Source organism: Melozone crissalis, unplaced genomic scaffold (assembly GCF_028551555.1).
Source record: "Melozone crissalis strain CALT ecotype California unplaced genomic scaffold, PUWL_Pcris_2 ptg000016l_1, whole genome shotgun sequence".
NCBI classification, from domain to species: Eukaryota; Metazoa; Chordata; class Aves; order Passeriformes; family Passerellidae; genus Melozone; species Melozone crissalis.
The window spans coordinates 43,694,731-43,716,762 of NW_026535794.1; the positions used below are offsets into that span (position 1 = coordinate 43,694,731).

Sequence of the window (22,032 nt, forward strand, 5' to 3'; positions counted from 1 at the left end):
GGCAAAAATACCCCATCCCTCTCTCAAAGAAGCTTCATTTTCCTTCCTTCCTGTTCATAAAAAAAAACCCGCTTTTTCCTAGTAGGGTAACTTTGAAGTTTAACCTACAGATTTACTTTTGGGGCTAGAAAAGTGTTATAATAGATTTGTTTTGACATTGTAAAGTTATTTTCAATATATTACAATGTCTGAATACTCTAATATTCACTAATTGGAAATAGTGCTTTTCCTCTGAATAGTTCCTTGCATTTCCTGAAAGGATGATGAGAAGACACTGATGACAACAGGGCAAGACTAACACCTAAAGCATCTTGAGAAAAGGATATCTAAAGGTCTCTGTGGAGAGTCAAAAACACAGTGGTATCTCTTTCCCTTGTAAATTTGTGCATCTCTCCTCACTTGTAGCCTGAAAATGTGGCAGTGGCATTGGCTCAGGCCCACGTTGTCACAGTGCTCATCCTGTCATTTGAGGAGGAATTGTCATCAACAGACCCTCAGTATTTCTGCACTTGCCATGGTGGCTTTCCCACATGCCATGCTCGAAAGTGCATTATGAATTTCTCTGCTAATGTTACTGGAATTGTTTTCTTCTTTTTGCCTGTGGTATTCCTAGACTTTGCCAGGAAATGGGGCTCCAGAAAGGGCATGAATGCACATTCAGTCTGCTTTATACATGCAGTTCGTCCATGGCTTTTCCTGACCCTCAATATGCCCGTAATACCTGGACTACCAGTGTGCTGGAGGTGTGATTGTCTAAAGACAAAGATCCTGCAGCACTTGGCCCTCATCTCTTCCTGGAGCTGTTACCACTGAGCTGGGAGGGTCTGAGCAACATGACCTCTTACAGAAATGCTCTCGTGTCTTCAAGCAGAAGTTTCTTATTTACAGCAGTTCTGCCTTTCAGAAGTTGGACAAATCGGACAGTTGTTGAACAAATGCTGTCTTTGGCAAGTGGGACTGTAACTGTTCAATAGTGATCAGTATTTCCAATTTCAGAACACTTCATTAATAAGATCCTTATTATTCATTAATAAAGACAGATAGTAAAAGCTGACAGTGCATGCTGATGAAGAATCTTTCAAACTTTGATTTTGTGAAGGGACAGCAGCTGTATCTTTCACATAATAAGTCTTGTGGTTGATACTCTTCCATGGGATTTGACTGCTTTGTGCTCTGCTCTTGGTCTTGGAGTCCCAGAAATCTAGGTAAGTACAGATGAATGCTAAATTGTTATCATAGCTTGGAACTGTCATTGCTAAGTCTTTAAACAAATGCTACTTTAAACAAATGTTACCAAGTGCCCCTCTCCCAGCACAAGTCCCACTTTCTGAATAAGGTATGTTATTCTAGACAAAAAAATTTTCAGTCTCTTAAGAACAATTTTGCCTTATTGCAGGGTGGGCTTAGTTGAATGTAGTTCACTTACATTTGCCAAAAGTTTTGGTGCTGTGTTTTCCAATGGAAGGCAAAATACTATTAAGTCATAAATCTAGTTCAATGTCATTATATATAAAACATGCCTGGACTGAATTCCATTGCCATTATTCTGGCTTGTCTTGTGATTCATTAGCACCTTACAACAGGTTAGAGATATTTTTTTCCCAGAGCAGTTGAATCAATAGTGGGAACTTTCCATAAAAATGAAGAGGCATTTCTTATGGTGTAGAAATAAGCAACAACTGAGGAATTTACCTGCTTCTACTGAAGCATGGAATAAAGAATTTTGGTTTTAATAAGTAAAGGCCCTTTGTTTTTAAATTTTCCTTCAAAGAAGATGGAAGACCTATAATGAGTCAAAAAGGAAAACTGTAATACTTTAAATTCTTCATGGTAACCCTAGAATCAGTAATTATTTTCTTCAGCCTACAGGGCTGGGTTTTGCATGAATGTGCATCATTCAATTAGCAATGAAGAACAGCTGAAGTCTGCATTGAGAACATATTTCCACTACAGTAATTCTTAATTGAGTCAGCTTTCCCAAAGGTATTCTCCAAATGCCATGTGGTCATAGCAGTGTTTTTAATCCCAAAGTGGAATATTTGACCTTATTCTAGTCTTCTGAATTATCTAATTGAAAATATGGTTTCTTAGCAACTCAAGAATTATGTTCTCCAGCAGTTTTCTGATATGGGATTCAGAGTAAATGAAGATCTCTCTTCTCACCAGCACTAAGAAAGTGCAATCAAATACATCTGCCTTTTTATATATAAGACTTATTTTCAATGTGACTATTTCTGATGATTAAAAATTTTAGGGAAGTACAAGCTTGGTGAAAAAAGCATATGGGATCATAATGGAGAAGAGGATGATTTGGACAATTAAGAATTTCGGTTTTAGTTAGTAAAATCAGTAACTAGCCCCTTTCAGCTTTTAAATAAAAGTCATCTGATGGTAAAGTGATGCTGCAGGTTGCTGTGTGTAGAAACCTATAGGGAAATGGGTTGTGAGGCTCTGGCTTGTGATTGGGTCTTTGTGCCATCTGCTGGTAGTTCAGTAAGTAGCAGTTTTTGTTCTGGGAAAAAAGTTACATCTTGCTAGGACAGGCTGTGTCTGAAAACTAGTTTTCTCTTTAACATCTTACAGATCTATTATTTTCTCACTGACTATATTTGGGCAGTATCAACACTCAGCTGTACAGTATAAGAGATCTCTCCTCTAAATCCTAAGATACAGTGAGTTTTTTCCATGGGAACAGAGGTAACAGGGAGCATAAGCAGGACTGAAAACTTGAACACACAATGTAGGAATCAAGCTTGAATTCTGCTAAGTTATGGGCAAAACTTTGATGATTAAAAGTGGAAGTCATGATTTTCCTACATGCAAGAAAATATATGTTTTACACAGGGAAAACCAATAGTTTAATAAGAAAAGTATTTCCATAAATTGACTAATTATGCTGGAAAGTTTGCTAACGCAAAGCACTGAGAAATAGATGATGTAGGATTTAAAAAAAATTCATAAACTGTTTTTCAGTATTGCCATGTTGATAGCAAGGGTTTATGAAGTAATTAGTGTACATAGGGGAAGTCAGAACAGGTCTGGTTTTCAATATAGCCATTGTAGAAAGAACAAGAGTGACAACAGCTTTAATAGCAGAGGATTTACACAATTACTGTGACAACTACTGAGAATTAGCAAACCTGTAGAAACTTGTTCCCATGTGACATCTTTGTGTGTGCATGTAACTCTTTCTTTAACACATCACAGGGGAAAGGGGGAGAAATAAAATCTGAAGTTTCTCCCTGAGTATTGTCAGAGCCTGCAATACTGCAAGCATAACTTACTCAGTTGTCACTGAGCAAAGCTACCTCTCCCTGCCAGTAAAAGTACTCCACCAGTAATGACTGATTTTACAGTATTTTTAAACCTGTCAGTTTCTATTTTAATCTCAACTGTTAGACTGTGACCACTGTGTTCCTCAAACACAAACTTTAAAGTTGGATTGTTTGTAAATGAAGTGTTCAGGGAGATGTGGCAGAGCCAACTATAAATGTTCAGGAAAAGAATTCCTCTAAAATGCTGAACAACTTTGCTTCATTTTCAATTAGACCGATACCCTTAAAGAAAAACAAAACACCACAACTTTTAGACAGCGTTTCTTTTATACAAATATAAGTTATAAAATGTAAAGTTACAAAAAGGTAAATAAAAATCCCCTGAAGCAAGGTTTTTGGTAAAGATTGAATCAGGAACTTGGGTGAAAACAGTTGAGCAAATTCCAATACAGTCACATATTTTGATGTTACTTCTTTCATCAGCATGGCATTAGAAGTTATTCCAAGAATAATGCTTTCAGTCATCCACTTCCAGTGCTGCAAACCTGTTAACATTGCATGAATGCTGAGTTTCTGGCACAGCACGTCGGGTGGCTGTTTTTTTCGTACGAGATGCTTTCCTTTTTTTGCAGGACTCTGATTTGGTCTTGGTCATCTTCTGAAAGAAGTCTGGAGAGACCACTGACTCCATGGTATTTAACAAAACCAGATAAAGCTGAGCCATTTTTGGAGATAAGAGAAACAGATTTTCCACTGAAGGTGCTGATTTAAGTTCTTGATACAGTCTGTGCACAAGGGTCCCAGTGTAAAGCCTGCCCAAAAGAAGGATAAAATCTGCATTTAGAATTGCACCTCAACAGGACAGGTACAGGAACATGTTGCTTGATGACAAAAACATACAGTATCCAACAGTCAACTCCTCTGCCAAATGTATTTTCTTTACAAAAAGTGCTTTTTCTTTATAACTCCTTTTAATGAAGGGAGTTTTGCTGTAAGTACTGGCCAAAGGAGTTTGACAGAGAAAATAAAACATGTTAATACATTAATTCCATCAGGGGCTTGTGTGGAAAGCAGATCTCTGGAACAACCTTACCTACTTAGGTCTGGTTCAGAGAGAGGAGTACCCAGTAGCTGGTTGAGATACAATCCCATCTGAAGACAGCACTGCCACTGGCAAAAACTGTGTGCAGCATCTAAATCAAAGTCGTTATTTTGCAGTTTCTTTTCCTTCCATTTTAGAAATTCGTTATATGCAACGCTGTCATCTTCAGCAGGTAGAACTGTGGGATCTAGGTTATAAATAAAAAAATAACTTGGAAATAAATGTTCTGCTGTGAACAGTACAAAAGGTATCTGCAATGTATTAAAATAAGTCTTCTCCCTGGTTCTACCTGAAAGGAGGATGTAGCCCAGGTGGGGTGGTCTCTTCTCCCAGGTAACAATCGATAGGGCAAGGAGAAATGGCCTTAAGTTGCACCAGGAGAGGTTTAGCTTGGACATTACGAGGAATTTCTTCCCAGAAAGGGTGATTACACACTGGAATGGGCTGCCCAAGGAGGTGGTGGAGTCATTGTCCCTGGAGGTGTTTAAGGAAAGACTGGATGTGGCACTCAGTGCCATCGTCTGGTTGACAGGGTGGGTTTTGCTCAGTCATGGGTTGGGCTCTGTGATCTCAGGTCTTTTCCAACCTAATTGATTCTGTGTGATCAAATCCAAACAAGCTTTCCACCTCACTACAACCCACCTGGAAACCCTGTCAGTCTGGTTTCTATAAACCAGAACTTAAAGAAACTGTATAACCCTGGCATGCATTGTCTGTACCATCAAAAGGACTCCTGCAGGAAATGTCCATAACCCTAACAGGTATAAACATTACTGAAGCAATTTCTGTGATTATTTAATACTTTCAAATTTGCAATTCATAGGCAGAAACAGTGTGCCTGGGCAACTCAGCATTTTTAAGTACAAATGTTTTTAGAAAAATTCATAAACAAAAAAGATATTGGAATGCTTCAACAGTAGTTTTTTGATGCCTGAGTACGTTAAGCATATTTTTGGTAACTTTTATATCTGAATTAATTTGATCCTAAATAAAGTAGTCATGAATGCAAATTAATGTTTTACAATGTGTTAAAGTACTGTTTTACCAGTATAAAACGTTAAATTGATGGTTAGCACTTTTTCTTTGTGCATATCAATGCATATAGTGTGACACCTCAGGATATAGTGCAAATCAAGGCTAATTCCTCTAAATTTTGACAACTCCCTATAAGTGTGGAAAAATGAGTTATGGTCTGGATTTCTGTAGTAGCTGAACACCTAAAACTGTATTCTTTGGAGACATACCTGGATCATCAGTTATCCTCTGCAGTTCTCCAGAAACTATCATTAGAAGCAGAGCCTTTAATTGGTTCAGCTTAACTTTTGGTTCTGAACAACGTATCCAGTAACATGTTACAGCAACAGGGAGTTGTAAATGACTTGGGAAAGGTTCTAGGGAACTCATTTTCACTCCCAGAGTCTCCAGCAAAAGCATCTGACAGCATGAAACAGGCACCTGAAAATAAATTTAAAAAGTGGAGGTAAGAGACTTGATCTGTTGTGAGCAATTTCTAAAAGACCAGTAAGTTCCTGGTTAAATTAGTTACCGCTATAGGTTTTTGATAAAAAATTATTTCAGTTTGATAGATATTCTGAACAGGAAATATTTTTTTAAATACTACTTAAGACTTTTAAAATGACACAGTTAAACGTCAGGGAGAAAGATAAAAGTAACTGGTAAGTAATTACTTCCTAGCACATGTTCCCTTTTTGCTGAGCCATTTAACTTCCAGAAAGTGATGTTATAAGCTTTGTCCATAATTCCATGCATGCAGAATTGCAGCAGGCTGTTCAGCTGCAATCTGAGTGCTTTGTAAACCTTGATTAAGACTGTTTTGCCTATCTTAGGCAGACACTCCCACAACAGAAGAGCAACTGAAGTCAGTTTTGCCTGGAGCGCTTTAAATGCTGAATATTTCTTCTTCTAACCTCTTGTTCAATCGAGATTTCCTATATATTCACTATGGAAAATTGTTGTAGTAGCAAAGCTCAAATTCATTAAACCAACAGCACACACACCAATGTTGAAGTAAGGTGTCATTAATGTCTCTCAACATGAAACTTGATTTTTTGAAACTCTTTAAGTGTTGCATATTGTTAAAAAGGTGTGTGCCAATAACCTGTGTAAAGTAACCTGTACTTTGGACCTCTAGCTATCTGTAGCATTTAATAGGTGTAACAGTGACAGACTTGGTTCCTTTACAAAGGAGCCACCAGCAAGTGATAAAAACATTCAACATTCAATATGTCAACAGTCAATCTGACTGCCAGAATGGATAGAGCATATGTGCCTTAAAAATGCAGAATTAAAACATATTGATTGTATTTCTGGACAATTTGTATGCAGAAATTTCTGCATACAATACCTCAGTTATGCAACTTCGAGAATGGCAGATTACTTCCCATTATGGCAAGAGTTACAGTCTTAACCATTAGAATTTACATTTAAGTGCTACAATGGTGACTGGAACTAACCTAGTACAATTTTCCTGTGGTTTACAGGTGTTGCTCAGGTGCTGTTCTGCTCTGTCTGGCAAGCATGAGAGCCATGTTAGCAGGAGCATACTCGGGGCAGGTAAAGCTGCTGGGTAGCTGCAGCATTCACACTTGGAATAATGGCTTCTAGTAAAAAGGCATGGGTCAGATTTTGTTTCAGAACACTGCTCTGAAACATTACACAACTTGATCAAATACTAATTAGGTTTTGTAGTGCTAAAATCAGACTTTCCTAAACTACATGAAACTGAAATCCTTTCCCAAAAAAGCAAGTATTAGTTTAACAATACATAGGATGAAATAAGGGCTTCCAATGAAAAATGCAGGGAGTATTGCATATACACACAGACTACAACTTCTCATAATTTGTCTTAGTACACTTGGAGGGGGCAGGAAGCAAAGGAAGTGAAGACAACCTGATGTAGCTTCGTATCACAGATACTTCTGTGTTACAGTAGTTACTGTTTTTGTGTCACTCGTGACACACTGTTAACTATGATCTGTTGTGACAACCATTTACCTCCATTAACTTGTCCAAAGGAAAACGATCATCACAAAAATCTGGGGGTAGGCTTGCTGCTTGAACAAATGTTTTTTTAAGTGTCTTTTGGCATCTGTCAAATTCACATACAACGGGCAGCTCGTTGGTCTGCTTACTTGGAGAGGCATCTTCAGTACTGTGAGATACTCTCAGAAGCAGTCCATAGATAACTTGTCGGATGGGCAAAGCCGTGCCATGAGCACTGGGTCGCTGCATGTTCTCCACCTGAACGCGGAGGAAGGTACTTCTAAGGATCAGGGCATTGATGACGAACGGGGCCAGCTTACCTTTCGCAAAAGCATCAAGTACCCACTGTGGCACGTCTGCTTTCCTGGCAGCCTCGCACTCATAGCTCCCATTCTGAAAGAAGTCCTCGAGATTCACGTCGGACGGAGCATAGTCCTCCATGGAAGTGCACAGAAGCTCCCGTATTTCTTCCCTCTGGTGTTTCTTGAGGTATTTCAGCACGTTGTCCACGGCCTCGGCGGGCTCCGCAAACTGCGCCAGCCAGTTCAGCAGCCCCTGGAGGCGGAGGTGCCTGCCGCCCCTGCCCGCCGCGCAGCCCCTCGGCAGGCGCACCTTGCTGAAGAAGGCCTCCAGCGCCTCCAGGCCCACGAAGTCGTTGCCGTGCATGACGGCGAAGAGCGGGAGCAGCGCCTTGCTCAGGCTGCCGAAGTGCCCGCAGAAGCGCTCGACGGAGTAGCGGCGCGCGGGCACGAAGCACCCGTGCGGCGCGGCGGCGGCGGGGACGCGCACGCTCCGCCACTGGAAGTGGGACAGCGGGCAGTAGCCGCCCGCCAGGTCGAACACGAAGAAGTCGCTGTCGAGGGAGAGCACGGGGCAGCCCCAGCGGTTGGCCAGCCCGGCGATCTCCCGGTCGGCCTCGGCGAAGCACTGCACGAAGGGCACGCCGAGCCGGCCCAGCGCCTGCACGAAGGCCTCGCGGGTCAGCAGCGGCGCCAGGCAGCCGCCCGCGCCCCGGGACAGCCCGTGGGCCGCCCGCAGCTGCTCGGCGGCGCGGCCCCGCAGCGTGGGCAGCTTCCTGTCCTCGGCGCCGCGCCCGCCGTCCAGCACCACGAAGGGCGCCACGCCGCAGGCCCGCAGCACGCCGAAGAAGTCGCGCACGGCCGCGGCGAAGGCTCCGTAGTCGCCGCCGCGTCGGAAGTCGGCGTCGGGGGCGAAGCAGAGGCAGTGGTAGAGGCTGCTGCCGTCGATGACCAGCTTGGTGTCCCGCACCCGCAGCTCGGTGAAGAACACGCCGCGCTCCTCCACGAAGCCCGTGAGCCCCTGGACGCCCATGGCGCCGGAAACGGTGCCGGCAGTGACCCGCGCAGGGAGATGGCCCTCCCATCCCGGATCCGCTTCCTCCCGCTCCTCCCGCTCGGGCGCCGCGCGCCGTCTCCTGGCGACAGGGCCGCCAACGGCGCGGGACGGGCCGGGAGCGCTGAGGGCCCCGGGAGCGCTGAGAGCTCCGGGAGCGGCGGCCGCTCCCGCCCTGCCGGCCCCAGGCCGGCCCCAAGCTGGGCACCCCCAGGCACCGCAGCCCCGCCGGCGGGACGGGCGCTGGAGCGGCGGGAAGCGGCGGGGACGTGCGGCACAGGGAGTGCCACCTGTCCCGGAGGGGTGAGGAACGGGGACGCCGCCCTCGCTCCTCGCTATGTGGGTACTACCCGGTGTTTTGAGTCTTATACAGTCTTGAAACAAGGTAATAACATCCCTGAAGTTGTGCTAGGGAATCTCGGCTTCCCGAATGTGCGCCAGAGAGATGCTAAATTTGACAGTCGAGTGCATTTGTCCCCCTTTTACCGTCATCCTCAAACTCCTCTGCTACCAGCACTAGTAATAAAATTTAGTTATCATTTCGGAGCCAGTGTTAAAAAGTTAATTTTATAAATTTTTTTCCATTAAGGAAAAAAACAAGGAAAATCTCTCTTTTGTCTTTTTTTTTTTTTTTTTTTTTTTTTTTTTAAAGGAGCAGGCCGGGGAAGTAATCACCAGGAAAAAAAATCAAGGTGGTAAATACTGAAGATATTTAGAGCTAAAGACTTAAGAATTTGTGCTGCAGGGGATGAAGGGTGACAAATGTTAATGTAAAACAATGGTTTGTAAGGAATAGAAAGAAAACCTGATAAAATTGGAAAATGGCCTTGATTGGCAAAGAAGGGATTATCTTGGAAGCAGAAAATGTCAGAGTATCTTAGCTGTTGCTAAAGAAACCTGAAGGTTAATCTTACAGAAACTAAGAAAGGTCAGGGAAGAAGTTGAGATGGTTTGCACTCAGCATGTGTAGGTGGAGCTATGAAACCTTAACCAGCACTTTCCTTTAGTTTGAAGCACAAAAAGGAAGATTTAATTCTGGCCAGGGAAGAAAATATTAAAAAATAGTGATCCAGACAATCTAATTGCATTGGTTTGGTTGGCATCAGCAGGCTGCCTGGCTCTGGGATGGGACTTGGGAATGGTGCGTGGCACAAAGGAAACTCCTTACCAAAGATACTGGATAGGGTATACTGAGATTTGTGTTTTTTACGAAAAGAGAGCTGGGGACTTGATTGCTTTGTGCTATCTCTAGTTGTTCTGAACTTTATTGAAGCAATTGATGTTGCTTCTTGGGAATCACCTGCTCAGTGGGAGGTGGACACTGGTAGGAAAGGAACACAAGGAAGGTTGGGCTAAAGGTTTGAGTGAGGAAGGAGAGGCTGTGGTTCATGTACTTCTTGAAGAATCCATCAGTCTTATGGCTGAGTCAATCTTTAAGGTCTGTTGGCTCCTAAAAGGCATTTCTTCCAGAGGCAGTGCTCAGCAATCCACCTCTGCTGTGCCATTAAAATGCACCTGTGATGCCACAATGGCAGTCACTGACCCCTGCCTCTAACACTCTTCAGCAGCAGACACTAAAGCATTTCACAAAGTTACATGATAATTATTACTATTATTATATAGGGAAGGAACTTGAAGCATAGAGAGTGAAAGGTGGGAGGCATTATTAGAAATAAAGCACAGAAGTTAAACTCAGTAAGCGACTTGATCTTAAGCATGGTTTTGTGGTGTGAAGGATTGTCATACATTCCTAGGCCCAACTAAGTAGGAAAATTTGAAGGTGAGCTATGTTAAATGACTTCAGAAAGAAAAAAAAAATATAGATAGCTCAGCAGAATTTCTACGTGCACTTATTTCTAAAGGAATTTATGAAGGCATGCATAACACAGTAATTATGAGAATATAACAGTAAATGAAAATTGCACAAGCTTTCTAGAATTGGCAACATAATATTTTATGGAGTTCATCTTTCTGCCCTCCCCTCCTCTACACCTCAACATGATCTATTTGGGCTCCTTCAGACAGATTTGGAGTTACAGAGAAATAATTTTCTAGCTGATTTTCTTTCCTTAACATTGGCATTTCAAATTTCTTGTCAGTGTTGCTGAAAGAGAACAAAGAAATGGTATTAGGAATGCTGTAGTTTAAAAAACATGCAGGGTTTGTATTATTAAGATGTCCTGTGGTAATTAAAATTTATCTGTGTTTCATAACATGGTGACAGTGCAATGTCAGGCTTTTTGGTACAGTGTGACAGCAGCTCAGCAGATGGGTGTGAAAATAGGTAAATGGTAAATAGGTTCTTGTGCCTGTACACACACACACACACACACACACACACACGCACACACACACACTTACTTTGTTGTTGCAAGATACAAATCTGTTAGCCTAATTTAGGCTCTGCATTCATTTGGCAGAGAAGCCAGTGACTGTAACCTAAGGTTGTACAGCTTTTAAAATTAGGCAGTTTGTCTTTGCTCTTCCAAAACCACCACCAAGACAAGGAAAATCCTGTTTATGTGCTTGCCTTGAAATGATGTGGTGAGCAAGGCCAGTGTGGGCCTGCTGCTTTGCAGTGCTGGTGGGTGGTAACAACAGCAACACTGATCTTGCAAGACCTTTGCTTGTTCCAAAGGATCTTCCAGCAAAATGATGCATGTAGCATTATATAAAGCAATGAAAACAATATTGTTTTGTTATGTGCAGTGAAACACCTCCCCTTTTTCATTTGGAATGAGGAAGGCTGAGTAAACAAAGTTACTCTGAGCTCATGTTGAGCTGTTGAAAACCACAGAAATGCCAGAGCTTGGCCTTTGCAGTCCTTATATTTGCAGAATTAGGACCTCAGTTAGACAAGAATTCCCAACCAAAGCTGACTTGTTGGAAAGGTTGGAAAGGGGAGTTATGAAAGGGCACAGTGAAGGAGAAATGAACTTTAGGCAGAGTTGGGTTTGATTGGAAGTCTTGCAGATTTTCTGTAAAACTGATTTGCAGAAGATACTAGTAGTGAGTCATGGTGAAGTTGTGAGGTCAGCACAGGAACAGATGGTGAAATCTGAGGGGTAAATATAAGAGCAGAGAAAACAGAGATGGGAGAGAATCAAATTAGGAGTGGAGGTTATGCTTCAATATGTACAAAAATCTTGAAATTAGCATCCTGAAATGCAGATATTTTTGGTGTCAGGTACTGTGGTGTTATAAAGACAGGTGGTGAGGAAGAGTGCCATATCTAGCAGAACTTTGCTATCAGTTCAGTGAATTAATTTAAGGTTCATTTAGAGGAAGACTGACTATGTCATCTACTTTATCTGGAGTTTGTTTATCAAGTCTGCTGCCTGCAGTTTAGCACCTAATGATTCCACTTAATTTGTGTTTGCTGCAAGCTGGGTACTGTAAACACTGCCACAGAATTAAATGAGAAGTTTAATAAGAAATATACATTGACAAATCAATATTTTTCTGTTTCAAGTGATTTCTGTGAACATCCATGGAAGAATAAAAGGATTTGAAAGCTACATCCTTGAGAAATTTGTGTAGTTTTTGTTACACAGAGAAATGCTGAAGTTTCAAGAAACTGCTAAGCATGTCACTGTTGCCAGATTTAATTCTGCTTGCTCAGATGCTGTGATTGCAAGAAGATACACTATTCAGAGGAAACTTGGCAATGGAAGCTTTGGAAGTGTGTATTTGGTTAATGACAAAAAAGCAAAACAAGGAGAAGAATTGTAAGTAAACCCTTCACATGCTTTAAATAAAAATGTTTGGAACATATTTCTTGCTTTGTAGATATTTTGTTTGTATTTGTGTCTCATCTCTCAGTTTGGTGTTACGTTGCAACCTTAACTGTCTAACTTTGGTGAGGATGTAAGGTAGAAGCAGATTTTTTTTGATAATGCTTAATTGGATGATCAATTCAGGAATTGATTCTGTGTTACTGTAAAGACTCAGATCTTTGTTGGAGGGGTCTCAAAAAAAATCTGTACAGTATTGATGACCTAATTTTATAACTGAGTTGTCTGAATGCAACCTGAGAAGGAAGAGGTACAGAAATTCCAGTAAACGCCTTTCTATTTGCTGCATACTTAACTGGTAGAAAGTTTGACTTTTTTTTTTTTCAATTGCCAGCAAATCTTGATTTTTTTTTAGCTTGCCTGAAATTGGAGAAGTCTCATCAGTTTTATTGATAAACCCTTTGGGATCCTGAAGCCACAATGAGAAAAGAACATTTTCAGAGTGTTGACATTCCTGTGTGTGGGTTTGATGTTGGTTTGTGGCTGGACTTCCTCTTGTGTAGAATTGTTTGTCTACCTTGATACTTACACCAAGTGAAATTTAACTATAAATATTTTTGTTTTATTCAAAAATATTTGTAAGGCTCTTTGTCTAAAGTCAGAAACATCTAATCAAGTTGGTCCTCAGCCAGAAATATATAACTCCTTTAAAAAGGGGGGATTTACTGGTCCTTATTGATGGACACATTACTGAGCACTTATATGATTAAAGGGCTTTTTCTGATTCATTTGTGCCTCACTTTTGCTGCTTATGGCTACCCATTATTGGCAATATTGCTTTAATAAGAGTGTAACCAAGACATAATTCTGTCAGTTGTTTTCCTTCTACATCAGTTTGCAGCTTCTCAGGTCCTTGGATTACGGTTAGTGTCCTCTAAACTTTTAGCTTTATTTCACATTGCTTAAACAGTTTTGACTTTCTCACAGACTTAGCTTCGCTTTTCTCAAAAAAATGTTCTTTAATGAAATATTTCATTAAAACGAATAAACCAGTATTTTTCATTTTATTTTTATGTTAAAAAATGGGATGACAGGAACTACCTGAGCTTCTAGGACACTTCAGAATTCAGCTGTTACTAAACTCATTCTTATAATATTAACAGTGTAGTGAAATGTGGGTCTCGCACATTTGCTGCTATAGCACAACCTGCCAAACCTCAAAACAAGGAACATGCCGTAAACTTTTAAGTGGTTATTTTCATTTTCTTCTTAAGAATTTTGAATTGCCTTGAACAAACATTCATTGACTGCAGCATTTGATACCTGCATTTTGTTAGGGATGAGCCTGAGTCTGTGCTCTGCTATCTTCAGGACAGAGACTGAATATCAAATGAAATGTTTTTGGTTTTAGTTTTAATTTTTTATCAGTCTCTTTTTGTGACCACAGTACAATAGAAATACATCAGCATTTAACCAGCCCAAGTGCTCTGAGATGCACATTGCTGTGTTTAAGCCTTCCATCACGAGGGGGTGCTCGCCTATCACAGTTCATTCCTTCCTTGCCTCAAGCGTGAATTGACGAGGGAATCCCCCCAAATTTCTGTCACTTATATGCTAGTGGATGACAAAAATACTGTCCCAGCTGAGCATGAAAGCACAGGTTATTTATCATTATATTTATGATGATACAGAGTGTAGGATTTAGAAATGTTGGTTTCTTAAGGTGTTAAAATATGCTAGAGTCACGTTTCAATACTGCTTTCAGATAATCTCATATGGAACCGTCTGGTTGTTGCTTATGTTGTAGATATTTTTGAATGAAAATCTATGTGGTTAAAAAGAATGATCTTAATAGTGAAGGCACTTTGATAGAAATAAACCCACAAACAACAAAACTGTGATTTCTGCAGAATTAGAATTCTATTTTTATTGTTTCAGAGATGATCTAGAATGTGTTGAGATTAATGTTATATACAGTGTAAATTCAGCCACAGGTAATCTCCTGAAAACTACAATAGTCTAAAGCACTCTGAAAAAATATAGGAATAAATCACAGGAATACTAACTCAGAATAAAAGTGACATATTGCTATGGGAGCTGTTCAGGGATATCTTTCTTGATTTTCCATTAATCACTGTCTACAGAATTAGTTAATGCAGAGACTAACAGTGATTGTCATCTGATTTCAAGTATGCTCAGCAAAGCTTCTGCATGAAATAAACAGTTTTAGGTTGTGCCTTCTATTTTGTTACCTCTCAAGGATCATATCTGTGGTGAGTTAAGTGTTATGCACAGAGTTGCTTCAGCTGGGAAGAAGAGAGAGTTGATTATTTGGGGCATACCCCAAACGAACAGATTTATTTCACATAAGATTTTCAGGCCAGCAGTGCCTGCCTTTCTAAGAAGTACATGCCATCTTCATGCTTCTCTCCAGTTCTTTGTATGGATGGGATCAGGATTATTGACTTTCTTATACCATAGTAGATCAGTATGATATAGTTGACTTGCCTGATCTATAAACAATAAGTTATGAAGTACCACAAGTGTAGTAGCATATGTAGATCCCTTACTACAAGTCCCTCTTAAGTGTTGCATTCTATGACACATTCCTTGCCTGTAGCTTTAAGTTCCTATCTGGTTTTTTTTGGTTGGTTAGTTTTTTGTTTGTTGTTTTTTTGATTGTTTGTTTTTTTGGTAAATTTTATTTTCTGGTGGAAGAACTTTTGTTCCTGTTGTTTGATTCTCATTGAGTATGACAGGGGGTTAAATATCTCAGATACAAGTCCCTGCAATTTATGTGAAAGCAGCAGAGTAGATAACAAAAAGAATGCCCTCATAGAGAGGTCAGAACCTGGGAGGTTCTTCACTATGAACAAAGTCTCTCATGTACTAAACAATCTATACAGGAGAGAGATTATCAATTTCTCCCCTTCTTTTGGAAGAAACTAGAATCAGAATTCATATCTTAGACCCTAAAGTCAGTTAAGCACAAGAGACACATCTGTACAAAAGCAAGCTTCTTAGTTCCAGTTTAGACATGATGTCTTAGTTTGTGGATTATTTGATATTTGTTTGTTCCTGGCCCTAGACCTACCCAAAGCAGATAATTTGGTTTGTATAAAGAAAGTAGCTGGATTGTAGCAGCATTTTTACAACTAAGTAATATTTCTGCAGTCACTTCTATGCTAGTCCCCTGAATATCTTCTCTGTTAATGATAACAGGTAATTATGGTTAAAGACAAAATGGTTTATGGCAGAGATAAGTTCAGCACTAGCCTTGAAGGACAGCACCTTTACTTAAAGAAAATGAATGTCCTGATCAATTGTGCCGAGGGAAGCTCTGGGTTAAGTGTCACTGATTCATAACCAAGTATGGGCAAGCAGCTGAAGCACACAGCAGGCAATAGGGACTGCTAGTTCATAAATATTCACAAGGTATTTACGTGTCCCTGTGGTGGAAGGGACATGCTGACAAGAGCCAAACTCCCTGGACTGCTCCACTGTGTGGAAACTGTGGGGTGTCAGCTCAAATTCTGCATCTGATTTGCATTTTAGCTTTAATCCAGACTCATGCTAGGATTCCTTGGAAACTGTGGGCTTAGCTGAATAATTTATCATGTGACTTTCAATTATTTATGACTTCTTATAACAAATGATATAAAATCTAAAGGTGGGAGCAATTTGTTCCTTATGAATATCCAAGTGACAGCAGATTGCTGTGTTGTCAAATCCCTGTGTTTGCTGCCTGTTTGCTTCTCTGAAGGTATTCCAATGGAATGGTCATTTGACACTGAATTGATTAAAACAGAAACAAATTACTCCCTGCCATTTGTTGTGTGCATATTCATCTAATTACACTGCTTTCCTTTATTCTTCTCCTTTGTTTAATAAAAAACCCCAGAAAGTAAAACTGGAATTTATAGGGCATTTTGGATTTGTGAAAGAATACTCACGATCCTCTTGAAAACGGATCAAAGGTACATTTGCTGTTGGACCTTCCTGATTGTGGTTTATTTTTAAATAAGCTTTTCTTAGTGAAAAGTGCTTGGTTCTGTCATGTGTACCTGTGCTTTTTCATGTAAGGCTCAGCTGCTGTGCCATGCCTGCTGATGGGGTACGGTCATGCTTGGCCCAAATAAGAGACCATAAAAGCATTGACCTTGTGGATTTAGCTAGAGCAGTTTGAGAAGTGAGCCTTCATGAGCTTTCCACTTGAGTGGCCAAGCATGACTTTCATATTCTGTGAGCAGTGTTACAGCAGTCAAAGCCTAGAGCAAAGTGTCCAAGTAATTTCCTTGCTGAAGTTGTGTAAGGGCAGCTGATGCTCTCATGCTTTATTTCAGAGTACACCTGCAATGGAGGTTGCCAGGGAGTGAAACTGTGAATGTTTTGCTTCAAGTTTAGCAGGCAGCCTCAGCTATGGCCACACTGATTTCAGATCTAGTGCAGCCCAATACAATCCTGATTCAAAGACAAGTTTGATAACCTTGGAATCACCCAAAGCAGCTCTCACTGGAATCCATGTGGGAAGGTGCTTTAGTCCCTACCTCCTGCATCCCTGTCAGTGCCCAACTTTTCCTGCAGCTCAGCATGGCACAGTAGGGCTCCTCCAGCTCAATGGAAGTACCCCTGTGCTGGATAAGACTCTATGGGTACTGCAGGGTAGCTTGGCTTTGAAGCACAAGATGTGAGATTTCACCCTGCCCATGCTGGTGATGGATTTGGCAGTTTAAAGTCACAGCCATGCTGCAGTCCTTTACACAGGCAATTACTGTGTTAAATTTTCTAGTTCCCTCATAACCAAAACCATAAAACCCAGCATTCTGTGGAAGCAGAAGATCCATACTGGAACATGTCGAGACCCTTTGTTTGGCTTTTGTAACACAGGTGTCTGTGCAATCCTCCTCAGTGCTGTCTGACACAACCTTTACATCTGCTCAGTCACCTTTATGAGCTTTGGTGGTGTTTATTTTTAAAGGTTTTTTTTGTACTGCTTTCCTTTTAGTACACCTTTCTTGGACTAAGTATGGGAATAAATCACACAGGACTCCATTTTCTTCATGGTGGAAAAAGGCCACAATGTTATTCACATAACTCCTTTTTATAGACTTTTACAGACCCTGTGTGGGGCTCTAATTGGTTAGTAGTTTTCTTGCCAATTATTTTATTTGTTAGTAACAATTTGTTTTTCTGTATTGATTGGTCACTCAAACTCTCGGTGTATACGTGCAGGGAAGTCTTTTGTGAAAGATAGTTTTCATTTTTCTATGTAATGGTGCAAAATCAGTTTATGCAGGTGCAAGCTGTTTTTTACCCAGGAATAGCTTGTTATGTTAATGAATTGCTCACAACAGGATTGCTTTCACAAAACTTGCAAAATGCTAGCTTTGACAAGGCCAGCAACTAATTCCAGGAGGGCAGGCTTGATTTTATGAAGCCTTTATGAATTTTCTACCTTACTGCAACAGTAAGTACCCTACTTTTTTGGTGGTACTTGTCCATTTGACTGGGGAGGATTCTAACTAGACCTTTAACATGTATAAGTGGGAGGCAATGTGCTTTAAAGGAAATACTGCTTGGGTCTACAATGAATCTTGTCCCCCACAGAGCCAAGCTCCCAGGAGCTCGGTGCTGCAGCACTCACCACCTTCTGGTCTGATGTGCAGGCAGTGAGCAGAGCTGGTGGATGAGTTCATTGTTTTGAGAGTTGTCTCCAAGTAACATTTTCAACACTGGGTGGAGAGCTGTGCTTAAGGCATTATTGGTGAATTACCTTGCTTTGAGGTGCACGGCAGAGACAGAATTTAATGATTTTGTAATTAAGCAAATGCCTTGAGATTGCTTCTGTCTCATTCATTTTGCTGAAACTAATTTTCATGCATTTGTAAGCTAGTTTTAGTAAGAAAATGGGGAGAGGTGCAGTATTATTATTTAGGTTGAGCTGTGGCCACCTGCCTCAAAGATACTGTAGGTGTTTGAAATATTTGAATATGTCTATCTACTGTGTTGTCTTACAGGCTACCCTTGTTGGCAAGGTGTTTCCTCTCAAGCCTGCATCAGGGTGGTTTGAAATTCTTCCATGCAGAATGAGTCTCCAGTTTTTTGTTGCATTCAGTACATTGTAATGATAAAACTGCTGCAGTGAGTGGAATAAATTCTGGATTTGCTGGACAGTCGCTGTACTTTTCCCTATTTTTTTTCTGTTTTGTTGCTGTGCTTATGTGACTTACTAGTAACTATAATTCCTAGTTCATTGTTTTGCTTACATCCACAGTGTGCCCTTCAAGTGTTCTAAAACTTTTTAATGTTGCTGGGTAGTTGCTTAAGTTTTGAATTGCATGTGTTTCACTGGCTGTTAAGACCAGAGTATCATACTCAGAAGGGCTTAAAAGTATTAAAAGATTTTTATCTAACAATGGATGTTATATGCAATGAATTTCCTCAGCGTTGCTTGATTCCCTTTGCCTTTGATTGTAGACTGTTTAGTAATGTGCTTTTGTAAATCTATAAACCATGCTTTTATCTTTTTAGACAGTCCTCTCCTTTTTTTTTTTTTGGTACTATAGATACTTGAATGCATATCAAAAATAAACATTGAAGGAGATGCCTGACGGAAAGAGTCAAGTAGGGAGAGTGAATTTTCTCATTAAAGTTGCAGCAATTACTGTTTAAATTACTTTTGGGATTGAGTTCCTCTGGAAGGACAATACTGTTGACATAAATATCCTTGCAACAGTGAAAGGAACATAATTCTGCTTACAAATATATTTAAATTCAGAAGAGAACTAGTTAAATTTTGCATTAACAAGTGTTTTAGTTGAAACTATGTGGAATGCATTCTTACAGCAATTTTTAGTATATCTGGTTTCCCTTCAGAACTCCTCTTGTTCAAAATAGTCTGTTTTCTGTGAACTGATGAATATAGATCATGATATGAGGATCTTTTTTCAAAATTTCTGATTGAAACTAATTTAAAAATTCAAATTAGTTCTTACAGAAGGGAAATTCTTTTTTGGCAGATGTTCTGCCCAGGTGAAGAGTTATAACATGGCAATTATGAGATGCTTAATCATATTATAAAGCTTGAAGACTAAATTCTGCATTCAGTCTTGAGTTCTGTAATGGTGTCTCCTCTTGTTTGAAAGCAAATGTTAATTAGCAGAGAGCAGTTAATTGTAAAGGATATTGTCTGTGTAATGAAATCACAATACTGGTTTGGAGGATTTGTTGTGTGATTTAAGTCTTCAAAGATACAGAGAATAAAACAATTATTTAGTCCTTGCTGTATTTCTGAAAAATCCCATTTAGGTTAGGGACAGCATGGTGTTTACTTGCATTGTTAAGCAAGACTGAGCTGCAGGAAAAAGGTCGGGTGAACAGTAGAGGGGGATAATGCAACATGTAACCCTAAAGTATTGCTAAATAGAAGTGCATTAACAGGTATTAGTCAGTATCTCATCTCTTAATTTTTCTGTTAAGACATAAATTTCTTGTGTTTAATCACAGTCTATTAGTATTTGATTTAGAGCTGAAACATATGAATGGACTATAAATGTATTTACATTTTATTTTTCCATTTCTCTCTAAGAAAAAGTTCTAATTTCAAAAATATGGCTTTAGAGAAAAATTCATCCTTTATTAATCAATGCCTACTTTTATTCTGCCTTTTTAAATCAATGTAGATGGCTACCCAAAGTATCCCAAAGAATTATTCCCAATAAATGTATTTTTATATCTAAATAAATAATTCAATTTAATCACTTGTTTGGTTCTATGGAAGGTAATACAGTTGCTCTGCTTTGCCTTTTAATTACTGGGGTTTTTTTCCAAAATTGGCACATATGGCTGACCAAAAATAATTTGAGTTATGCCCCTTTGTATAAGTGACTTTTTTCAGTGCAGAAGAAAATGATATAACCTGTATTCCTTGAGGCTAACTTATTTCAACAGTACTCACTTTCCACAAAATATATTCTACATTTTTGGGATACTAATTAGGAATTGTTAATTTTCAAATAAGCATAAACTGTTTTCATCATGAGTTGGCCTGTTCAGTGTTAGTGCATATGTTAGAACATTTGAAAATTTGGCATCTTGAAAAATATTTGTAAATGCTGTAATTGTGGCTTGCTGATGGAAATGGAGAGTGAATCATCAATTTCACTTGCAAATTTAAGAAATCTCATTGCCATTCAAAGATATTAAAGCAAGGTTAAATTAGTTAAAGTGCTTATTCAGAAAATGAAATTATATTTAATCCATCTGCAGATATTACAGTGCTCATATAGTGATTGAATCCATAGTGGTTAACTCGGGGATTAGTTCTCAGTGTCTGTGAATGTTCATGAACAGTGAATAGGATATTTTGGGTAACAGAAAAAACGAGTTGCTGATGACTCTTTTGGCACTGCTAGGAAGTCAGTAATGTCCAGGGGGATGACAAAAGTGCAGCATTTGATTGAAGAAGCTATGCAGCAATACTTGGTATTGAAAAGGAGTTAAGGCTTGACTAATAAATCCACAGTGGGCATGGGAAGCCCAAGTTTCAATTCAATTTTAGAAGTTTTGTAGTAATATTTGGATCTGAAATGCTTTGGATAATAAGTAAGTAAGTGTATGGAAGGAGGAATACCAAACAGCGCTTGTTTGCTTTTCACTGGAAGTGTGGTAATCCTCTTGATTTTCCCAGAGAAATCAAATGCTCTTCATTTACTGTGTTTCTTTCCTCAGCTACAGCTAAGAATTCTTCTAGGTGGTACTGATTAGTGTATGCTGACTAACTGTATTTCATGGTTTCACCAGCTTCCTTTTCCTCTAAGAGATAGATGCATGTCTCTAAATTATCTGACCATACAGACACTGGTGTTCCAAATATGATGGATAAAATATAAATAATGACCATTTGAATTGTTGTTGCTAAGCTGTCAACTGCAGAAAAGTAGTAGTAGTAATGGTGGGTGACTTTGCTCTGTCTATAGGCATGTGGTGCCTTTGTTACCATATTTCCCTTACAGTTTTAATAGTGTGGAGGCTTAATGCAAACTTTCTGCATGAAGGTTGTCTCCTCTTCTTTATTTTGGTTCCCATTTGCAAAGCTGTACCTTCTCTGTTTGCCATTTGATAAGTAGAATAGAAGGCATCATTAATTAGACAGGCACTCCTTTAATTTCATTGTTTGTGACCAATTTCAGATCCAGTTACAGACCCAGTAAGAGGTGATGCATTTTTACTGAATTGCACCTTGTCCTTGTACTGAGGAGTTACCAGGGTGAAATGGCTGTCCTGCAAAGGTCAGCACAGAGAGAAATAGAGCACACAGTTATGGGTTATGTCTCAATTCTCCATAGTGGCAACTCAAAACCTAAATAAAATTGTAATTAACTGCAGTTAACTGAAAAATTGCCTTTGTAAAATGAAGCTGTTTAATTAAAAGCTTCAACTTTTGATCATATATTCCTAGATCACATTTTTTCTGTTATTTTATCAGACCTATTTATTCTTGAAATTAGAAGAATTATATTTCTTTTGCTTCCTTCTCAGCAAGCAAATTTACCTAGGCAATAAT

The 22,032-nt window shown here is 39.7% G+C and overlaps 2 protein-coding genes across 3 annotated transcripts in view; one reads left to right on the plus strand and one right to left on the minus strand.

Annotated features, from left to right (window-relative positions):
* Positions 1-3,634: 3,634 nt before the first annotated feature.
* ASTE1 (asteroid homolog 1) lies at positions 3,635-8,712 on the minus strand. The gene is made up of 4 exons (XM_054273324.1): positions 7,393-8,712; positions 5,622-5,832; positions 4,369-4,564; positions 3,635-4,087 (listed from the first exon to the last, which is right to left on the minus strand). Exons 1-4 carry the CDS (start codon positions 8,710-8,712, stop codon positions 3,793-3,795), a joined length of 2,022 nt encoding a protein of 673 aa, XP_054129299.1. The 3' UTR covers positions 3,635-3,792.
* Positions 8,713-9,011: 299 nt separating this feature from the next.
* NEK11 (NIMA related kinase 11) overlaps positions 9,012-22,032 on the plus strand; it is an 82,211-nt gene continuing 69,190 nt past the window's right edge. Inside the window, exons 1-2 of one of the 2 annotated variants that reach the window (XM_054273469.1) lie at positions 9,012-9,118; positions 12,206-12,461. In XM_054273469.1, coding sequence (XP_054129444.1) covers positions 12,292-12,461 — 170 coding nt within the window. In that variant the 5' untranslated portion in view covers positions 9,012-9,118; positions 12,206-12,291. Of the gene's footprint in view, positions 9,119-11,607; positions 12,462-22,032 lie in introns of those variants that run through there. The other variant, XM_054273471.1, reaches the window with a different exon arrangement.